This window comes from Argiope bruennichi, chromosome 7, assembly GCF_947563725.1.
Source record: "Argiope bruennichi chromosome 7, qqArgBrue1.1, whole genome shotgun sequence".
In the NCBI taxonomy this organism is placed as follows: domain Eukaryota; kingdom Metazoa; phylum Arthropoda; class Arachnida; order Araneae; family Araneidae; genus Argiope; species Argiope bruennichi.
The window spans coordinates 51,119,057-51,140,067 of record NC_079157.1 but is presented as its reverse complement, the minus strand read 5'-3'; the positions used below and the strand labels follow the sequence as shown (position 1 = coordinate 51,140,067).

Sequence of the window (21,011 nt, the reverse complement as noted above, 5' to 3'; positions counted from 1 at the left end):
CCATAGATTTGTATTTCACTTTGTTCAAAGAATTCGTCGCCAGCAACTTCTTCTCCAGGTAAAAAATCCATAGGATAATTAAATTTATAAATGAAAATGGATATTTATTCTTGCCTCTCTGTCTCTCAACATCAAGTGTCATACTCGGAAAGACTAAGGTAAAAAAAACCTGCACCGCAATCTCCTATCATACATTTCATCAAACAGAATTTCTCTTCTTACATGTTCCCATTTACCAAATTATTTTCCGTTTGATTTTTATAACTGGATCCTCATCTACTATATCATTAAAATTAGTGAACACAGAATATATGTATATTTTTACACATTTTATCTTTCAGCATTTTATATTACAAAGATCATTAACTCTTTACAAAGTTAAAAATCTTTGTAAAGAGTTTCATCTCAATAACATTTCTTATATGCTTGTAAATTCTGTACATAGTTATTTTTGTTTCTTTTATACTGTAAATATTTTGGTATTTAAATAAAATTCCTGTAGCATACCCACCAAATCGTTCAGTGACCAGAATGGTCACGGATACGGGGGTATGAGAAGGCGTTCTGTTCTGTTCAAAGAATTATTCTGTAAAGCTTTCTGTTGACAAATTAATTTCATTCTTTCAATGTATAAAAAGATTCACCAAATTAATCAATTCATAAATGCTATAATCAATATATCTTACTTGTAATCAGTTGATTAATATAATAAATTCATGAGTAAGTAGATACAAAAAGCTAAATAGTATTGAAGCGTAATTGTATCTATAATATGCTAATTTTTTAAATGAAATTACATAACTTTGTTGTTGTTGTTTCTTATGGCACTTGCCACGGACAAGCCCACTGTTCAAAGACAGTCGATTTAAGCCTAAGGGGGAGCGCCTCTTGTTTTTATCGTAGAGCCAACTTGGGCCAAGAGTACGACTTGACTACTCACGCATCTCTCATTCGCTTGCACAATCTCTCATTCGCTTGCACAACCCCTTTTTACAGGAGGGCACATTCACACATCTCACAGACAGAACAGGAAGAACAACCATGCCCAAACCGGGACTTGAAGCCGGGACGTCCAGATCACGGGGAAGATGCGCTACCCCTATGCCAGGACGCCGGCACATAACTTTATGGTGTTAAAATATAATGATTTTTTTAATTAACAGTACGTAATATTAATGTTTGAGTATTGACTTAGGTGCACTTAAACTTATTGCTCATTAAAGATCTTACTTACATACTAACGAGTGCCTGACAGCTAATCTGCAAATTAGGAAGGTAATGTGAGAAGATGGAAAACAATTTCAGGTCTTTAACCGAAAGACAAATGTGCAGTGTATCTAAATGCCTTACCACATAACCAATGTTACTTTGTGCTGTTTCCATCAGTTCCTGCATTAATACTGTCCACATAGTATTCAAGAGCCTGTCGAAGTTGGATTGAAGCAAGTTGTTGTAGAGGGTCTGAAGAGTAGCGTCCAGGTTCTCCAACAAGGGACAGATCACCTGATATAGAAAGGGAAATGCTTCTAGGATTAATTTAAACTGCATGAAATGGCAAAATTTTACTTCAGATCCCTTATTCGACAATTTTTAAAGATGAATGAAAAAAATATTCATTTCTGATTTCTTTTTATTTTCCACATCGACCTAATTAGGCATATGAAGCTGAAATTCCAATTTTTACAAACTATGCACATCAAAGATAGGAGTAAATGAAATACAATGCACTCCCGAGTATCCGACTCTCGACTATTCGGCTTTCTTACTATCCGGCCTAGTTTTTTTCTTTTATCGTAAATAAATAAGGAAAGGAAGGCGTTACATTGCCAAAGTATTGGAAGCGCTTTAAAATGCAGAAGTGGTCATCTATTAAGGATTTTTTCAAAAACTAAAAGCTCTAAGTTTTGACTCATATCTCAAGGTTACCTTTTCATATCTGTGCAATCAGTAAAAAATAAAATCAGTCTGAATCAATTTTTTTAAGAATTTGGACTAAGATTTACGTTAATATTTTGTTTATGTTTCCTGCATCAAAGTCAGGAATTACAGAATTTACTATAAAATGGGAACAGTTTATATCCTTTAACTTACTTTTCGGATAAGAAATGCTTCAAACGTATAGTGCAATACAGAAATATCTGTAAACTACCAGTACAGAGCCTTCTATTTTAACTGGACACGTTACCGGCAACTGCTTCTAATTCTTCGCGTTCACATTCTACGTGGCTTGAGATAAAAGGAGGGCTTAGTACTCAATAAGAAGTGAGAAAATACGTATTATAGCAAGGAGTGTTTTTATAAAAAAAAAACTTTGTCTTCTGCTATTGAGGGGCAAAGAAATGAATTCATAGTAATTTGGCCTATCCGGCTTCTTTATTATCCGGTTTGCCCGTCCGCCACATTAGGCCGGATAAACGGGAGTGTACTGTAACAGTATTATAAATATAAATAATGTCTCGTGAAATTTTACTCTCACACACACACACACACACACACACACACACACACACACACACACACACACACACACACACACACACACAATAAAAAAAGGAATAAAGAACACATAAAAAGGTATAAGCAATAGATATATAATATAAAAACAAGAAAACAATAAGCATGCATTATGAAATAATCAATAGAAATTCTTGAAAATTTTTCTAATAGCAAAAGTTTTCCAGAAGTTGAAAAGGTACAGAGATAGAATATTTTCACCAACTGACATTTTTTAAAATTAATGTTAAACTCTTTATTTAAATAAGTTAGAAATAGTTCATTGTATTTTTATAAGTTTCTTGTGTTAAAAAATAGACTTTTGATTCAAACATGCCAGAACAGCACAATTAAATGTATATTTCAATATCCCAAGTTAAATGTAAAGTATAATAAAGAACCCTTTTGGGAAAATATTTTTGGAAAAAAGCAAATTTGGTAATTATTATTTATTACCTTATTATCGCTCCCCTTATTTATGAGAACTATCAGAAAATACATATGAATATAAGTCAAGTCAGTCTTTGATAGAACTTAAAATTAAACTTACAGGGAATAACAGACTATTCGGGGTGTCCAACAATTCTTAGATATATTATAAAATTAAGAGAAAGAATGATTTGGAATAGTAGCGTTTCAACGATGCTGATATGCCTCATAAACTCTTATTTCATATCATTGTTATGTCTAAGAATCCGATAGATGGCGCCATGTACGACTTGAGAATGATTTAATTAGAACATTTCATTTTGTAGTCATATCATGCGAATTTCAATATTTGCATATTTTTTTTCTATCTGAGCGTATGGACAGATTAAGGGTAACAAACACCTTGCAGTAATTGATAGGGTTTAAATCAGCATATCAAACTTGCTATTCGATGCATAGCAAATCAAGCACTTACAAATGCATAGCGTGAAAATGAATATTGCTTGGACCTGCTTTACTTAATCAATAGATCTCAGATTGGGATTTATTAACCTTAGCAATTCAAATATGAGTACTTACAGATACGTATTTTTCATACCTTATAGTTTTTGTATTACATAATATTGTAATTCGCCCAAGAATGTTTAGACATACGGTATTTAAAATTTAAGTTTATAAGAAATTCGAAATTCGGCAATAATTATTAAAAGGGCTAATTTTCATTTATAATACTAACTGAATAAGAAATTTCAAAATCTGAAAGAACTTACATCTTCCGCATCTAATTTGTCAGGTGCCCAAGCAAGATCAAAAACAAGCTTCTTTAAGTTTGGCCTCAGCTACAAAGTCAGAAATACATAATATTCTAATAAATATAGAAATAACTCTGTAACAAAATAATTCTGCATTTATCGATGTCTGTCAGATAATTTGTCAATTTTGAACAGTTATACATGTAGTATTTAATGAAAATAAATAGAAATGAGTATGCCTATAAATATTGTTACAAAAATTTTCTCTGCAAATACCGCCAATAAATCGTAATGACGCAGCACATTTAATCGCTAGTTCAGCAGCTTGCTTGCTGTCTAATCCTCTAAAATCTTTTACTCGTCGGTGACTCCGACTCCTCTCCCACACGACTTCTGACGATCCACACCACTGCAGCTTCAGAGTGTTCATCTTTTATAGTTCTGGGAGGCGGGGCTAGAATCTTCAGACCAATCAGGGTGTATCTGAGTGTATCTTGGTTCCTACTGGATGGATCGTGAAACTTCTCGAACTTTCCAGTATGATCCATTTAATCACCAAACTCGCCAAATTCGTCGCCAAATGGCCGCCAAGCTCTCAGGTCATTGACGCACAGGACAGATCTTACAAAGAGTTTTAACGGTTTTTCCAGGATGACACTATTCTTGCCGGGTAGCAAAATTACAAATTTGTAACAATATCGATAGCATTCTAATAGCAATTATATAATTTGCTCGAAAATCATAAGGGAGGGGGGGGGACTTCAGCAGGTTAGTTATGGAGTTAGAATCACCAAATAGTACTTAATGCATTTTTGCTTCTTTCAAAAGAAGTGAAATTTTCAGATTCTTACTTCAAAAGAGCAATATGTACGTACATCATACTATATGAAACAATGCACAAAACGATACTATACGAAAAAAATATTAATGCTATTTTGTTCCAGCTAGTGAATTTTGTACGTTCATCATTTAGATTCTCAACAGGTTATATAAAGAAACGTTTATAATATAGTATAAATAGTTATTTAAACAAGCCGAAAATAAATTATTATATTAAATTATCAGATTAAAATTAATAATAAAATTGATAGATTTTTCAAATAAACAAAATAAATATCTGAGACGATATAAATGAGATTTTTATTAATAGTCTTCGTTTTAAGAGTCCTGTTAATTATAAAAGAAAGTTAAAAATACCTACATATTTATTTACGATAAAAAAAGCAAGGAAATATAAACGGTGGTAATGCATAGGAAAGAAATTTTTTTTAAAATTTCAGAAATTTGGATGAAATTAACAGTTGATAATTTAACAATATGCTCTTGATAGAGTTTTAAATATAACACAATTTACTTCGTCACACGAATGATATTTGATTATTATTCAAATATATCTTCAAAAGGGAAATAAAAAAGACTCGATAAGAAAGGGGGTTGTCGACATTTTTGATATAGACTGAAGTGTATTGAATTTCGCGTTTACGAATAATTTTGATAATCAGCATGCGATCAATCATATCAACAAGATTCAAAATTATCAAATAAAAATGTATTATAGATTGCAAATAATCTAAAATTAATCAATAAACTTTATTTCTATATTCCGTGCCCAACATAGACCAAGATCTGCAAAATAAATCAAATACCTTTTCTACCATATCACAAATAATAGTCAAAATTATATCTCTGACGTCATCTTCAGATTTACTGATGAGGTCATATATGGCATCACGACGCTGGGTAGCTGTACAGCAGCTTTGGTTCAAATTCAAAGTTTTGATTATCTGTTCGATTCCCAGTTCATCTTCAAAAGTCCTTAAGGTCTGCAGAACATGCTCCATGTTGTTTACAGTGACGCAGAACTGTAAAAATACTTTATTTACAATGAGGCTCACCAAAAAGCAACGATACAGGATACTATTTCGAATTCGCGTTACCATTTTCAAATTCGAATTGAATGTAGACTGTAGGAATGTATCATTTAGAATGATGTTTATTAAAAGGTAAAGGCTATAAATGGTACCATTTAGAAGTCATTATACCATTCTTACATACATAATGATGTATACCAGTAAAGATTCATCATTTACTTTAAGGCCAACAACAATACAATACGCCAACTTATCGCGTGGAATATAAGCAACTGCATAATTTTTACATTCACCGAGAGTTAAAGCTGTAAGAAATACCATTTACAGAAAAGTCACCAGAAGTCAATAGTACAGGTTGACATTATTCGAAAAGTAAAGAAAACTTTTAAGTTAAGATGCCTATTCAGATTCGGATGATTTGGGTCTCCAAGCATGCAATCCGAGTCATTTGAAAGCAACCTTTTTAATTAAAATATAAATCATCGTACTGTTTTTACATTCAAAAAGATCTAGAGTTTTAAAAATGCATCATTTACAATGATGATCATCAACACAAAGATTAAATATAGACATGACATTATTTTTACAGTTAAAAACAATTTTCATTTACAATGAGATATACTTTAAAAGACATTATAATATGAAATTAATATAAAGAAGGATATACAGTGAATGCAAATCTGTAAGAATTTGTCTTTTATCCTGAGAATCATCAAAAATTATCAATTAAGGATCAGATATAGATCAAGATATAATTTTTTATAATTCAAAGCAATTTTCATTTACAATGAGATACACTTTAAAAGACATTATAATATGAAATTAATATAAAGAGGGATATACAGTGAATGCAAATCTGTAAGAATTTGTCTTTTATCCTGAGAATCATCAAAAATTATCAATTAAGGATCAGATATAGATCAAGATATAATTTTTTATAATTCAAAGCAATTTTCATTTACAATGAGATATACTTTAAAAGACATTATAATATGAAATGAATATAAAGAGGGATATAAGTTAAAATCTAATTTTTACCTTTATAGTGATGCAAATCCTTAAGAATTCGTCTTTTATAATGAGAATCATTAAAATCCATCAATTAAGGATCATATATAGAACCAGGCATCATTTTTTACAATTAAAAGCAATTTTCATTTACAATGAAACTTACTTCAGATAATTCAAAGTGGGATGTAAATTGCGATATTTTACATTTACAGCTATGCAGATCTGTTATTTATAATACATTTTTTACAATGAAACTCTTCTAAATCCCCACCTGTCCGACATAATTTTTTTTGTCCAATGACAAAGTTATAATTACATTTTAAATAAATTAGGTAGTTGTAGTTCTAATACCATTTTATTTCTAACAACTGCAATACCAAGATAATATGACCTTTGGAGTTCAAAAGCTTGAACTCTCCATAGCGCACCATTATTCCTTTTTAGTTAAATTTGCTTCAATCACTGAAAATTTCTATTGTATATATTAAAAAAATAACATTATAGTTCTGTATATAAAAGTAATTATTATTATTTACAATAGAGATATATTATTACGTACATTTATTTGTTACTGTCAAGACTTCGAAAACAATTATTTCAAAATGTTGTCCCAAGGATTCCTTTCGTTAATGTAAATCACCTGACTTTCTATTCTTTGATTTTTGCATTTTATATGAGATTTTCTAATCGTAAAATTAACATCGTAAATTTTCTGATTAACAATCAATTAATCAGAAAAATGACGATGAATTTTTTTTCAATCATTCGTTATAATAAAAATGCAGTTTTAAGAGTAAAACGATTTAATGTAAAACATTTTATAGCAAATAATTATTTCTATTTTTTGAAATTGTGATTAAATGTTTCTCAAACTTCCAATTAGATAGCGCCACTAGGGGAAAACGGAAATTTAAATTATTATTGACTGATAATTAAGTACCAAACATATGAATCAGCATAATGTCATTAAATTCATTCTCATTGCACAAAATGTCAATAAAATTCATCATAAATGATAAAATAAAATAAAAGTCTTAAAATGTTCCATCTTAACAGACTAATGTGAAAAAATATTTAAAAAGTGTTACTTTGTCAGTCACATCATCCTGTGACTCAGCCTTTATAATCTTTTCAAGATTCTCTTGGCATAATTTTGCATAGTGAACAGTGTCTTCGCATATTATCTAAAAAAAAACAAAATGTTTTGATTTCAAACAAGATATTAAATAAACTGATTAAAAAGAGGTTTGACAACCGCGATTTTATTGGTGTCTGTGATATGTGTGTGTATTGGCGTCTGTGATATTCAGTGCTGATAAGGAGAAGACACAAGGAAAAAATTTCAAATTACCAATGAACTCAAATTTAAATCATGTTATACAAGTGTTGCAATATAATGAAATAGTACTTTTTGTGAAATAATACACTTAAATGAATTGGAGTGAGGACAAAGAATTTTCCTTTTTTTCCCCTCTCTACTGGTCAGTAATTTCGAAAAAAAAAAAAGTTGGAAAACGAATATTTATGTACTTTGAGAAGTTAGATTTATCAGAAATCGCTAGAGTTACCCAAGGGAAGCGTTAATGTTAAAGTTAGGATTTTATCCATCAGAATCTAATTTATAAAATTGAACGCTTTTAAGAAACTGGTTTGAAGTGCACTTACCTCTATAGCTTTCTTTACGAAAGAAAAAGATCCTACCGGATCAGGCCATGATAGTTGCTTCCAAAATTCTTTAATCTGAAATGAAATAGTTCTGTGAGAGCATACCAATGAAAATTTAATGAAATGCAGGCCATTGAAAGATTCAAATACCACAGTATTTTTTAAATTTATTTTTATTCCTTTTTTTATTTTGAATAATTATTATTTAATAAATCATTGTTTACTTAAATATAATATAATTTAATTAAGTAAATTTAATTTTTTTATTAGTTTAACATTTTTATTGGAGGAATTTCTATAAAGGTCAAAACATTTTTAAAGCAAATCATTTTAATTTTTGAAAATTGATGAATTTTTTAGTATTAGCAAAATTTTTCCTGTTTTTAAAAAGAAAATTTAAAAATCAGAAGAATAGGTTTATTTTGCTAATATTTAAAATGCTTTTTCAATCCAGAGACATAAACAATAATTTTTAAAAAAATTATTCTAATTTATAATGTAAAAAAGTCACTTTTTAACGATTTATTTCAATTTATTTTTCTAGTATATCAACTCCGAATTTCCTGAATCCACTGAATATGATTAATTAAATATTTATATTTTTTGCAAATTCTTTAATTCATAAAGATACATCAGTGAAATGCAGTGATATTAAGGACCAAAAGCTATCAAAATACTTTCAAACCCAGTTACAATTTCATACTACATATTTCAGTGTTAGAAAAATTCCCTTAACAAGTTTTAAAGCTTCATTAAAAATGCAAGATGTTTAATTTCTTTAAAAAATAAGAATATGAAAGAAACATATTTTATGATGTTAAATTGTATTAAAAATAATCTTTTAATGAAAATGTTGCCGTTTAATAGAATGACAAAATTATATTACCATTCATAAAATCTGTTTAATTGCATAAAAAATAATCTTTCAATTTAAATGCTGCCTTTTAATGAAATGATAAAACTTATAATACCAAACGATTCCTATGAAGCTCAAAATATTTGGGAAAATATGTTGTTTAACTGCGTAAAAATAATCTTTTGATTAAAATGTTGCCTTCAAATAAAATGAGAAAAATATATTACCAAACGATTCATAAAACCCGTTTAATTGCACAAAAAATAATATTTCAATTAAAATGTTGCCTTTTGAAAAATATAATACCAAACGATTCTTATGAAATTCTAAATATTTTGTAATAATAAGTGTTTTTGTTTAACTGTGTAAAAAATATTTTCATTAAAATGTTGTCTTTTAATGAAATAACAAAAATATATTACCAAACAATTCATAAAATCTGTTTAAATGCGTGAAAAATATATATTTTCAAACAAAATGTTGCCTTTTAATGAAATGACAAGAAATATAATACGATACGATTCCTGTGAAGTTCAATATATTTGGGAAAAATCTGTATGAAGGATTTTTTTTTTCTTACTAATATTTGAAAATTAAATTAACAGAGTTTGTTTAAACAACTTTATTCATTTGATTCACTTACTTGAACGAAACATGTTTCGGTGTCAACAGCAGAAGTACTGTACTTCACGTATTTGTCCAAAAATGTAATCTAATGTCAATGAAACAATTTATTAATAAGCTGCATAAATATTTTTATAGAAAAATACATCTTATTGTCTTCGTAGTTATTTTTATCACTTTTTGTTTGCTATTGCCTTAATAAAATTATGAATTTGAAATGGAATTTTCTACAATATTTTCGATATACACAACCATCAAGAATATATTTTTTTAAAATTTAAGATGTTTTTTTTTATTAAATACTATATATATGAATTTAATTTTTAACATTTTAATTTTCAGTTAATATTTTTTTTAAATTATAATGACTTTTGTTTTGCTTAATTTCTATATATTAGATTCAGTTTGGAATAGTTTTTGTGAAAGATATATAAAATTGTTTTTATTTCTGAAGTGATATAAATTTCATAGAAAATAATTTTTTTAAACCTTAGATATTCATACATATTCCAAATGAGGACAATATCCTCTGTTGAAAGAAGTGAATTAAAAATAACTTTGCATTAAAATATATGTCTAGACCACCAATTAATCACTTTCACTTTCGTTGTGTTTTCATGATATTGCAGAAATTTTAATAACTCGCACTGGAAAAGTTAAAAAGCTAATTATAAAAATTAATTTTTTTAGAAATTAGTATAAATGCAAACATAGTTACACTTTACAAATATTTAAAATATTTCTATTCTAAAATGTGAGACTAACAATCCGAAATGTAAATTTAGAGTCTTAAATGTTTTTAGACGACCTCCAAGATATTAATACTTTAACAAACTTAATACGATCAATAAAAATTATTATGAATATAATTTTCTTCTGCATTAAATTATTTAATATCATCATGCTAAAAAACAAAAATAAAAAAGCTTTATCGTTCATTACCTCATCCAGTTCTACAGCCTTTTTTATCCTTATTTGTGATTTCGTTTTGGCAACGACGAACCAATGATCCACTGCGTCCTTGAACCAAAGGTGATAATTCACTAGACTTAAATCTTTTATTTCCCTGAAATTTTTTGGGGATATAATCTAATTATTATTTCACAATGCAGAATATTAATGAATTATTTTTAAGAAGATACATCATAAATATGTAGATAGAAAAGCGTTATGATCAACTATTTTTAATCAGTATTATGTTAATTTTATAATGAAGAATAGTACTACCGAGAAACAATATCTATCATAACTTTTATACCAAAATGTCCTCCCACCAGGATGGGTGGGGGAGCAGCTCAGAAATGAGAATGGGAAGCTTTATTTGTGGTGGTTGGTTCTTACCACCATGATGGGTGCAGAGATGGTTGGAATTGGCTACCTCCTATCAATAATGCGATGTGCTTCCTACTGAAAGGATTGTACCGTGGCCAGTGACGGCCGTTAGGACTCAATCATAGTGTCCGCTTCCATAGTGGCTACCTTCTAACGATAATTCTACGTACTTCCCACGGGAAGGGTTGTACTGTGGTCGGTGATGGCCCTTAGGACTCAAACACAGTTCCCACCAGTGTTGCTGTCACGGCGGTCCGGTCTTCAGTTTTTCCCGTGTGCCCCAGGATGGGTCAGATTAGTCAATTTATGATAGACCAAAAAAACGTACATCAAATTTGCCAGACTTTTTTACCAATATTTCACAATGGTGTACATCAACTGCATCTGATTTCAAGTTGTAATATGGGTTTGTTGCATATTATCTTAAAATGTCACATGCCATTAATGGTGTTTTGTTACATATACTCAATTATATATATATGTAATGATATTTTAAACTCTTAATTTAATCCAAATTAATTTCCAGAACTTTATTTTAATTTAGCCCATCGTAACTTCATTCTAAAAATGATCTCTTATTCCGTGATTCAATTCCACATTCGGTTTAATTAATTCCTGTGCAAAATTAATGCGCCATCAGAACTACGCTTCAAATGAGAGTAATATTTCGGTTGAAAAGGTGTCAAAGGTCAACACATGTATCCCATTGGCGCTCGGCCAGAAATCCAATGTTATATAAGGCTAGTGATCATTTGTTCGGCCTTTTTTGCTTCTTTCATTTTTCTGATATTGTGCCGCGATGCGTATGTTTGTTAATAATTATGCTGTCCTGGATGGATATTAAAGAGAGAATAAAACGAAATTAAAACTACCACGTCTTTTTATTGCTTCGAACCTACATTCTACTCAAACCAAAAATATGTTACACACACATATTATATATATATATACATATTTGTTACATTATTTCGCTCTTTATGGTTTTTGATCTAGTAACGCAAAGTATTTTAATACTAATGCGGCGATATGCAAAATTATTTTGCATTCATTAAAAATAAATTTAAAACAGACTTTAAACGTTATATAAAAAAAGAATTAGAATGAGTTAAATTTTCATTTATTTTCCTTTGTAGTTTAAAAGAAGAATAAATAGGTATGTTCAAGTATTTTTTCATTACTTTTTTTTGTGGAACTAAATGAAGGGCAATTTTCTTACATTTTTTCCTGCGCTCTACATGATTTTTATTGTCTGATTGAATTTAAACTTTTTCTAAAGGAATTCTTAAGTTTTAAATCTCTTATTTTTTTCTTTCAATTGAACTCTATAATCACATAAATGAGCACTGATTAAGCAACTCTTGAAAAAAATTCGTAATTCGTCTAATTGCTAATTAAAGGTTTGTAGTTCAATTTCTCAGTAAAAATATCTTAATGCAACATTTAAATCTTTTAATGCAGTGTAATATACCATAATTTCTCGCAACAATCTGCTTCATCCATATTTACTAATTCAAAATAAAAGTTGTAATTAAAGTTGCGCATTTCAGGAATACGAATTTTCATTGATTTTCCTTTCTAACATTTTCTATCCTATTTTGAAATTTAAAGAGAGAAATTGTTATTTTATAGATATCGGTTTAAAAGTTTTTTTCTTAAGCTAGAAACATATAATGAATTGTATCACTTCATGCATTAAATTTTGAACAACAAGACAATGGGAATATTTATGTAAATTCGTAGAGGTGATTCAATTCCCATTTAATATATCAAAACTGTGAACCAAGAACATATAATAGAGCGGAAATATAGTTCCTGTTAGATATGTTGGTTAAAGCAACTTGGAACAGCTAACTGACATTTGAAGTAGTATAAATCTGGTTTAAGTTGAAGGCAGTTGCTATTAAAGGCAGGATACTCAGAGAAAATACATCCACATTTATATTTGATTAAAAGACTCATAAGACAGAGCTCATATCTTCTTTCTTTTATTCATATATTTCACTCATATCATTCCTAAGCCATCAGATTATTTGAGGCCCCAAAAATCAGTAGTTGATTCAATAATATCCTATTTTAAATCATTCCAATTGAAGCCTTCCAACTATCCAGTCATTGATTAGACTTTAGAAACGGTATGTCTTATTGCCAAATTCACGAAACTTTTGCCAACCGTTAGAATAATAGCGGCAAAAAAGTTTAATTTAGAAAGCTTCAGTTTTCGTTTTCTACGTTTGCAACTGAAGTTCATGGATTGCCTCATTTAGCGAGTTATTTCTTGAAAAATTGATATCATATCATTAGATATTTTGATTAATGCAGAGCTAAATCATTTCTTTTGTAAATTTCGTTATGTTTTTAAATTTTAATCAAAAGAGATATTGTTAAAAAAGATATCTATGAAACTGAAAAATTTTCAATATTAAATTCTTAAAAAAAAAAAAAAAATTTTTTTTTTTTTTTTTTTTGTGTGTGTGTGTGTGTGTGTGTGTGTGTGTGTGTGTGTGTGTGTGTGTGTGTGTGTGTGTGTGTGTGTGTGTGTGTGTGTGTGTGTGTGTGTGTGTGTGTGTGAATTTGGTGTCTTTTCAGGGAGCGTATGAAGATATTACAAATGAAAAAGCAAACGATAATACTTAAAAAAGGGCACCGTCACAAACATTTTTAAAGATACAGACTACTTACTCCGATGGCAAATTGTCCTTGAATTTGATGAACTCTTGCAAAGCCATATATAACTCAAAAGTGACCGTGGCTATCTTCATGTACTCAGACTCCAAATCCGAATCTTCCTCAGGCTCAAGGGTGCTACAGGTATCTTGAATCTTGTGACTCATGACGTCACTCACCTGTGAATACGTTGTTTATATCTGTTAATATTCTTTTGCATTTGTAACTCATTAATACCAACATGCCGACAGATGGATTTCTGCTTTAATATTGGCTCATTTTTAATGTTATGGTACATTCTATGAACATATAATATATCAAAGAACAGTTTTACTATTTTTTAAAATGCTTTATTTTTTCGTATACAAAATAAGTATTATAATTATTAGAAGAGAAAGTATTATAATCATTAGAAGAGAAAGTATTATAATCATTAGAAGAGAAAGAATTATAATCATTAGAAAATTCGAATTCGAGATCGTTTATATCGAAATGAAAAGAAGAGATACCAGACGCCTTTTTTGAAGCGACGGGAGTTGAAATTTTTATATTTTGTTTAGTGCTTAGTAATTTTTTGCTTCATCTTTCCATGCATCACTATTTATTAATTTTCTGATGTAATAAGTATATTTTATTTCTATATCTTTCATATTTTTTCCCTAGATATACTAAATAGACATTTTGAATTCAATAATAGAACCATGAGTATATGATAAAGTAATAATAGAGCTTATCAATAATCATGATAGTATAATATAAGTGATATTTGATGTGATAATAATTAGTGATACTTGATAAGTGGTAGAGTTGGTAGGTGATAATTTAATTATTTCATCGAACTAATTATTTAGATGAAAAAAAAAACGAATGATAGTTTTGCAAATTTGCCTTAAAAATCAAACTTGTTTTCTGTCAAGAGTTTAGGCAAACATATATTACAAATATTTCTTTCATTTATTTTCATTAATTTAAGAAAATGTAAATAAATACTAACCATTTTTTCAAGTTGTTTGTATACGATTATTGAATATGAAATGCCAATGATGCTGAAAAACAAGAAAATAACTGAATAGTTTTAGAAAATTTAAATCTATTTGTGGAAGATAAAAAGTAATTTCCTTTTATTACAAGAAAAGAATTAAGATAAAATATACTAAAAAATAATTTCTCTGGAAACTGAAACAAATGACGGAAGTTGGAGTAAATTATATTTTACGTAATGTATTACAATTTAATGAAAAGAATTTTTAAGAAATAAGTTTCCTTAAATTGCATATTTCAATTAAAAATCATGGATTTTATTTTATCTATAAATGTGTGTTCTTTACAAATATAAATTATTGCAGCAAGCAGCGTTAATGAAATATATCCTAAAACATTTGACATAGATATAATTGTTAATCGATTCGTTAGGGAGCGCAATGATCACAATAAAGGATAATTCTATATGTTTATAAATTAATTACACAGATCTAAAAATTTTGCGTTCCTCTTCCACCTATACTTATTTAAAAATTTATACTTTACGATAATTTTGCATTCAATATGTTAAAAAAAGTAATAAAAAGAGGATCATAATTACATCAAGAAATTTTTAAAGTGGAATGTTATGAATTTTTTTTAAAAGTTTATTTCGCTAAAAGATCGGATAATACTTAAGAATAATCATGGCGTTCTCTAGTGTTCTGTGTTTTCCAATAAAATCTAATATTTTTAGGAAAATTTCGAAAAAACGAAAATATATATACTACTTATTTTACGGAGCTTATATGTTATGTGGCGTCATCTACTATTACTTTTTGTAACTTTAAATTCCTGTCCATAAATAGTGCTTGTGATGCCATCTATTGTTATTTTCCTCGTTTTTATTTACACATTCAGCTAAAAGATTATTACGATTTTTCAAAATTTCTATTCAACTGGGGAAAAAAAGTAATTCTTACTTGGTGAAAATATTTAGTTAATTAATACCCTAATGGTAAGGTTAAACATCTCAGTAGCATGTTGAAGATAAGCATGCGTAAGAGAATTCGGAGAAGGAGAAAGAAAACATATTTCAATAATGTTCAAATGGAGGAAAAATATGTGATAATATATACCTTTCGAATTTTTCATTGTAATGCCGGTAGCCATTGTAGACATCTGTGTTGAGAATATTGATGAGGTCTGTTAGACTTCTCAGACTCCACTTCGAATCCTAGAAGAGAGAATTACAAAAATACAAAAATTACAAAAATTCAGAGATTAAGTGTTACTATAATCTCTGTCTCTATAGAGAAACAAGTAATATATATAAAAAATTTTTAAGTCAATTCCTACTTAGGTGAACAAAAATAATATTTTAATTACTTTTTATTAAATAATTACAATTAATATAAATATGTGCATGACAGTATTACAATAAGTGACAAAATAGTGCTTGGCGACAAACTTGGCGACCATTTGGCAACATGGTGATGGATTTGGCAACTTTGGCGACCAATGAGAAGCTACTGGACAAATTTAATTAATTAATTAATATTTGAAAAAAATATGTATAAACATCAAGTGTCATCCAGTACAAGTTTAAAAAATGTATTTGAACTTGAGTGGATGAATAAAAAAGTATTTTACTAATGATTGAAAATTTGAACAAGATATATATAGAGAGAGTGTGAGCTAATAGTAGGAACTGAAAAGAGATGAATGTTTGTGTCTGGTGTTTTCTGGGTTAACCCTTTTGGCTTAGAATTTCCAAATCTGGCACAAATATGATTTGGGTTTTAAAATATGTACTAATGTATGTAAGAATTTTTGGAATTTTAATTCAAATTTCGTTTACTTTAACATTAAGTTAAAATTTCCAATTTTTTTCGTAATAATTTTCAAAAATGTTACAGCTCAAACTAATTTTTACATCACCTTAAAATTCAAAAAGTTATCTTTTTATTACTTTTACTTTTTGCACTATTCATATTTATATTTAAAATTCAACTTCAGAAATTTTTAAATTGTTATTTTTCAACACTGCTGGTCTTTCCTACAGTATAATTGCTTGTATAAACTTGTAGACAAAAAATTAGGGAATTGCAACTAAAATAATATAAATTATGCAATATGCCCATCAAAATTCTAAAATATTTTGCTGAATTACGACACCTATCAAATCACACAAAATATCGAACTGAAACTTTCGAAAACTATTTATCTTAGTGTATTGACTAATCCCAAGTAAACAACTTTTGTAACTATTACATGGAAGATGGAGAGTTCCGAGTCGAAGAAGTGAAATTTAAAATATTGATTTCATTTGATATGTCAATATGCATACAATAATTTTTTTTCCTTTCTATATATTCCATCTATTAATTTCCGGATTTACCAATGACCTTTGCATAGAAAGAAAGCATTCCCAATTAGATGGAATACACTTTTAAGGTTTAATAAGATGACAGCAATATAACGGTCGATGTCCTCTCTCAGTGAAAGTGAAAGAAAATAAGAATTCCAAAGTGACTAAATCAACACTCCGAACATTTCTACTGAATAATAGATTCTACAGATGTATTTAATTAAAATATCTGTCATTTTATATAAAAGTATTTATAAGGTTGATAAAGCTAATATTCGGGAAGCTTCATTTTAGTCGCCAATGGTCCAATTTGTCCCCAAAGTCAGGGATCATTCATTTGAAATCTATTCAGCAACTATTACCGATTCTTTAAAGCTGTCTTCTTTACCTGGAAGCAAGATTACAAATTTGTAACAATATAGACATTTAAGTAATTTTTTTTTTACATCGAGCGATTAAAACCTTACTGGTTTATAAGTTTTCAAATCCAATATATGGACAAAGTTTTGTTTCATATCATGAGGGCAATTTGATCGACGTTGCACAATTAGATAATTTTGAAATTAATGTCACATAGCATATTACCTTTTCATGTTTAGATTGTGCATTAGCAACCTGAGCATTAAACCAATTTAGCGTTCCTTCCTAAAAAAAATAAATTCAGAGTTAGTAAAAAACTTAATAGAAATCATTTATACAATTTTTATTAATGATTCAAAAAGAATTTATAATTTTAATCATTTTCTAGTACTATTTGTAACTCCAACAGTACTGAAATGCCCCAAACGCCAGTTCAGAGGCGTTATGATGAGCACCCGAGTCACTCTGATATCACTACGAATTCTCTTTCGTTTAGTGTGATTCAATATTCGTAACGTGTGCTCGGTTCGTTAGAGATATCCGCCCATATGGGTATGCGGGATAGGGAGGTTTTCTAACCACTAGCAAAGGATGCCCAAGAACACTTTTGCTCCGTAGCGGTCAGTTAAGAGGGGTCCTTTTTTGCATATTAATCCTTTAAGAACACGGATTGTCATAATGGTTTTGAAAGGATAGAGAATTTTTCTTATTTTTGAAAGAAAAACTCGGGCGTTCCAGTATTTCGAGATACTTAGACTTGAATGATCTAAGGAATAAGAGTTAATTCCTTATTCCTCGCTAGAAATATTTTGGATCTTGAAATCTATTTTTTTCCCTCTCGAATTCACTGTGAGACTGCGTTATATAAAGAATAAAAACTTAATTTTAAAAATCCGAAAATATTAAAGTGATATATTTTTATTGAAAATTCTTTAGTATAAAATCTTTGAAAAAGCTAGAACCTCGAAAACTTAATGACACGTTATTTCTAATATTCCAGCTCTACAAAAATGAAAAAAAAAATGAAAGTACCTAAAAAGTACAAAAATCCTGTAATATATTAATAGAACAAAAAGAATTTTCTTAGAACTTCGAAGAATTGAGGACATTATTAATCAGTGTTTAGTCAAAATTAATATACAAACAATAAATTAAAATATAAAACATATTACACTCATATTAAGAACATAATATGTTTTTAAAATACGAGAACTACGAGAGGGCATCAAAAAATTAATTTCACTGCTTAAGAAAATAATTCGAAATTTTAGAATAATTTTATTGTTAACATCGCAAAGTTTCATACAAAATCTACTTTTATATGTAATTATATTCGCGTTTTAAATATCTGTGAAGGCATTCCGTAAGATTTTCAACGCTTTCTGAAAAAAAAAAATGATGTTTATTGCCATTCACAGGAGCAGCGATCATAGGATTTGTCACAGTTGATGGTCTTCCTTCGCAATCAACGTCATCCATATCTCTACGTCCATTCTCAAACATCTTTCACCACTTTGAGATAGTTTGATGTTACATATTTTTACCATATACATCATGCAACAGTCTATGCACTTCAGTGCAGTTACTCTTTTCGCCGCCCCCTCCAAATGAATCATTGCATGTCTTTCCAATTTGGACACTACTTGCAGCTACCGAGACAATAATCTTTGCAGAAATATTTAAAAAAGTAGAGCAACTTTTTGACTGGTCTACATATATAACTGATAAAAGTCTCCTTATGATCAACTTGATTTTTACTTAACTGTAATAACGAATTCATTTTAGTTAGTTTGTTACCACAGTTAGGGAAATTTGTTACTACAGTTAATTAATTTAAACCATTAACTGTAGTAGCAAATTCATTTTTCAACTTACTTTCAAACAACATGTTATTTCTTCTTGCAAATCAAGTCTGGTGGGACAGCAGCATCGGAATGCTCGTTGGTCGTGAAGAGAACAAAGGCACCTGCAAAAATCAAAACAAAATTTTACTTTTAAATAACAAATATCGTCTTCTGGTAAAATATCATCCGCTGTATGAGATATTTGTAGGTAAATGCATAAATAAAAGATCCTTACTTGAGAAAGTGTGCAAGTTTGTGCCGTGTGAAGTTCTTCTCTGGTGGAAAGTGATCGCGAAGCCCTTGAATTATTTTCAGACAGTAGTCCAGAAAAATACTGAAAGATTCTGCAAGGGCAGTTTCCTGAAAAGTTTCATTAATCTTCGCAAAAACATTTCGCTTAATGTTTTATAAAAAGGTTGCATATACATTATAATAATTTAAATTAAGAAGTGAACGTGAAGTAATACAAAAGCCATAGTTCTCTGATAGAGAACTCAACGATCTCATACGAGAACATGGCATGACAAAGTAAGGCTCAAAGCTCATTGCATCTAGTTAAAAGGAAAACAACTGCCTAAAGTCTGATCTTAAAGTAACAGTTTACTAAACCAGAGAGGAGAAAATTTATTCTTTCTTCTTTGAATAAAATCCTATTAGCACAAGCTATTATACGATATCTCCACGATTGTCCGATATTATGAATATCGACCAATATCGTGTAGATATTGTAGCAATGTGGTTAGGCATGTTCTGCTAATAGAGAAGTGAAATGTCTTTAAAAAATTCTGCTTTATTGCATAACGAATATTATCTATGAGCTATTGATTGATTCTTAGCATCATTTTCAATTAGATGTGACCTAAGGAAACTATCCTATAGGTCGCTCATTAAAGATAGTGAAAACTGCATTCACTTTTGAAAGTACTACTCATGAGCAATCAAAGAAATAACAGACTGGGATTCTTGAAGTGTAATGGCGTAATCTTCGAATTCATCTTTTCGAAATATTATTGTAATTTTTTCTCAAAATGCTGCTGTTATCAAATTCTTCTAATACATTTCTTCATTAATAATAGGTATATGATTCCTTTAACTTAGGAAACAAATCAAAATCCCAAAGACTTACCTTAGGTGAGTACAAAGGGTGTTCCAAGATTTGCCGATCTCTCGTAATGTCAAATATATTGGTTACGTTATATGTGACTTAATAACGAGCATTGGCACGCAATAAGATAGCGAGATTCTCGCAATAAATGTGTCTCCTAACGGTCCCAAATGGTACTTTAGAAAGCATCAATGTTAGTTTGCGTTGACAGTTTCTTTTTCAAGAACAATATGCTTGGGAATGATATCCTCACACTCGTTTGCAACAATAAGCATATTTTACCCAATTAAATCCCTGTTGAACTTTTTGTAGATGTGAGAGACATGGATAACCCCGTTCATTTGATTGAAACTTTAATTCAGACTCAAAGGCTGATGTCCACGTTCCATCGATGACGACAATACATCCATCGAAATGCATTTCCGCCATCGCGACTACTATCGAGATATGGAAACCAGCTATTGCTTACATGTTACATAATTCTTACCGTCAGTGAATCGACGTGGAATTCATCGGGATAAAAGTTTCCTCAAATTAAAGCATTTCTTCAGTATGTGCCAAACCATTTAATGACTGAGATTAACTTTACGGAAAATTCGAAAACATTTTTTTCGATGAATCTTTGGCAAAGAAGCCACTCGCAATGTTAATCTAGTATTGAAGAATTGACAGCT

At 29.3% G+C, this 21,011-nt stretch overlaps 1 protein-coding gene across 1 annotated transcript in view; it reads right to left on the bottom strand.

Annotated features, from left to right (window-relative positions):
* LOC129975792 (BAI1-associated protein 3-like) overlaps positions 1-21,011 on the bottom strand; it is a 73,621-nt gene that overhangs the window by 18,305 nt on the left and 34,305 nt on the right. Inside the window, exons 11-23 of the mRNA XM_056089012.1 lie at positions 19,468-19,592; positions 19,264-19,354; positions 17,614-17,673; positions 15,797-15,894; positions 14,692-14,743; positions 13,713-13,876; positions 10,644-10,767; positions 9,721-9,789; positions 8,222-8,296; positions 7,645-7,740; positions 5,321-5,536; positions 3,693-3,761; positions 1,351-1,503 (exon numbers count right to left, since the gene is read on the bottom strand). Coding sequence (XP_055944987.1) covers positions 1,351-1,503; positions 3,693-3,761; positions 5,321-5,536; positions 7,645-7,740; positions 8,222-8,296; positions 9,721-9,789; positions 10,644-10,767; positions 13,713-13,876; positions 14,692-14,743; positions 15,797-15,894; positions 17,614-17,673; positions 19,264-19,354; positions 19,468-19,592 — 1,392 coding nt within the window. The remainder of the gene's footprint in view (positions 1-1,350; positions 1,504-3,692; positions 3,762-5,320; positions 5,537-7,644; positions 7,741-8,221; positions 8,297-9,720; positions 9,790-10,643; positions 10,768-13,712; positions 13,877-14,691; positions 14,744-15,796; positions 15,895-17,613; positions 17,674-19,263; positions 19,355-19,467; positions 19,593-21,011) is intronic.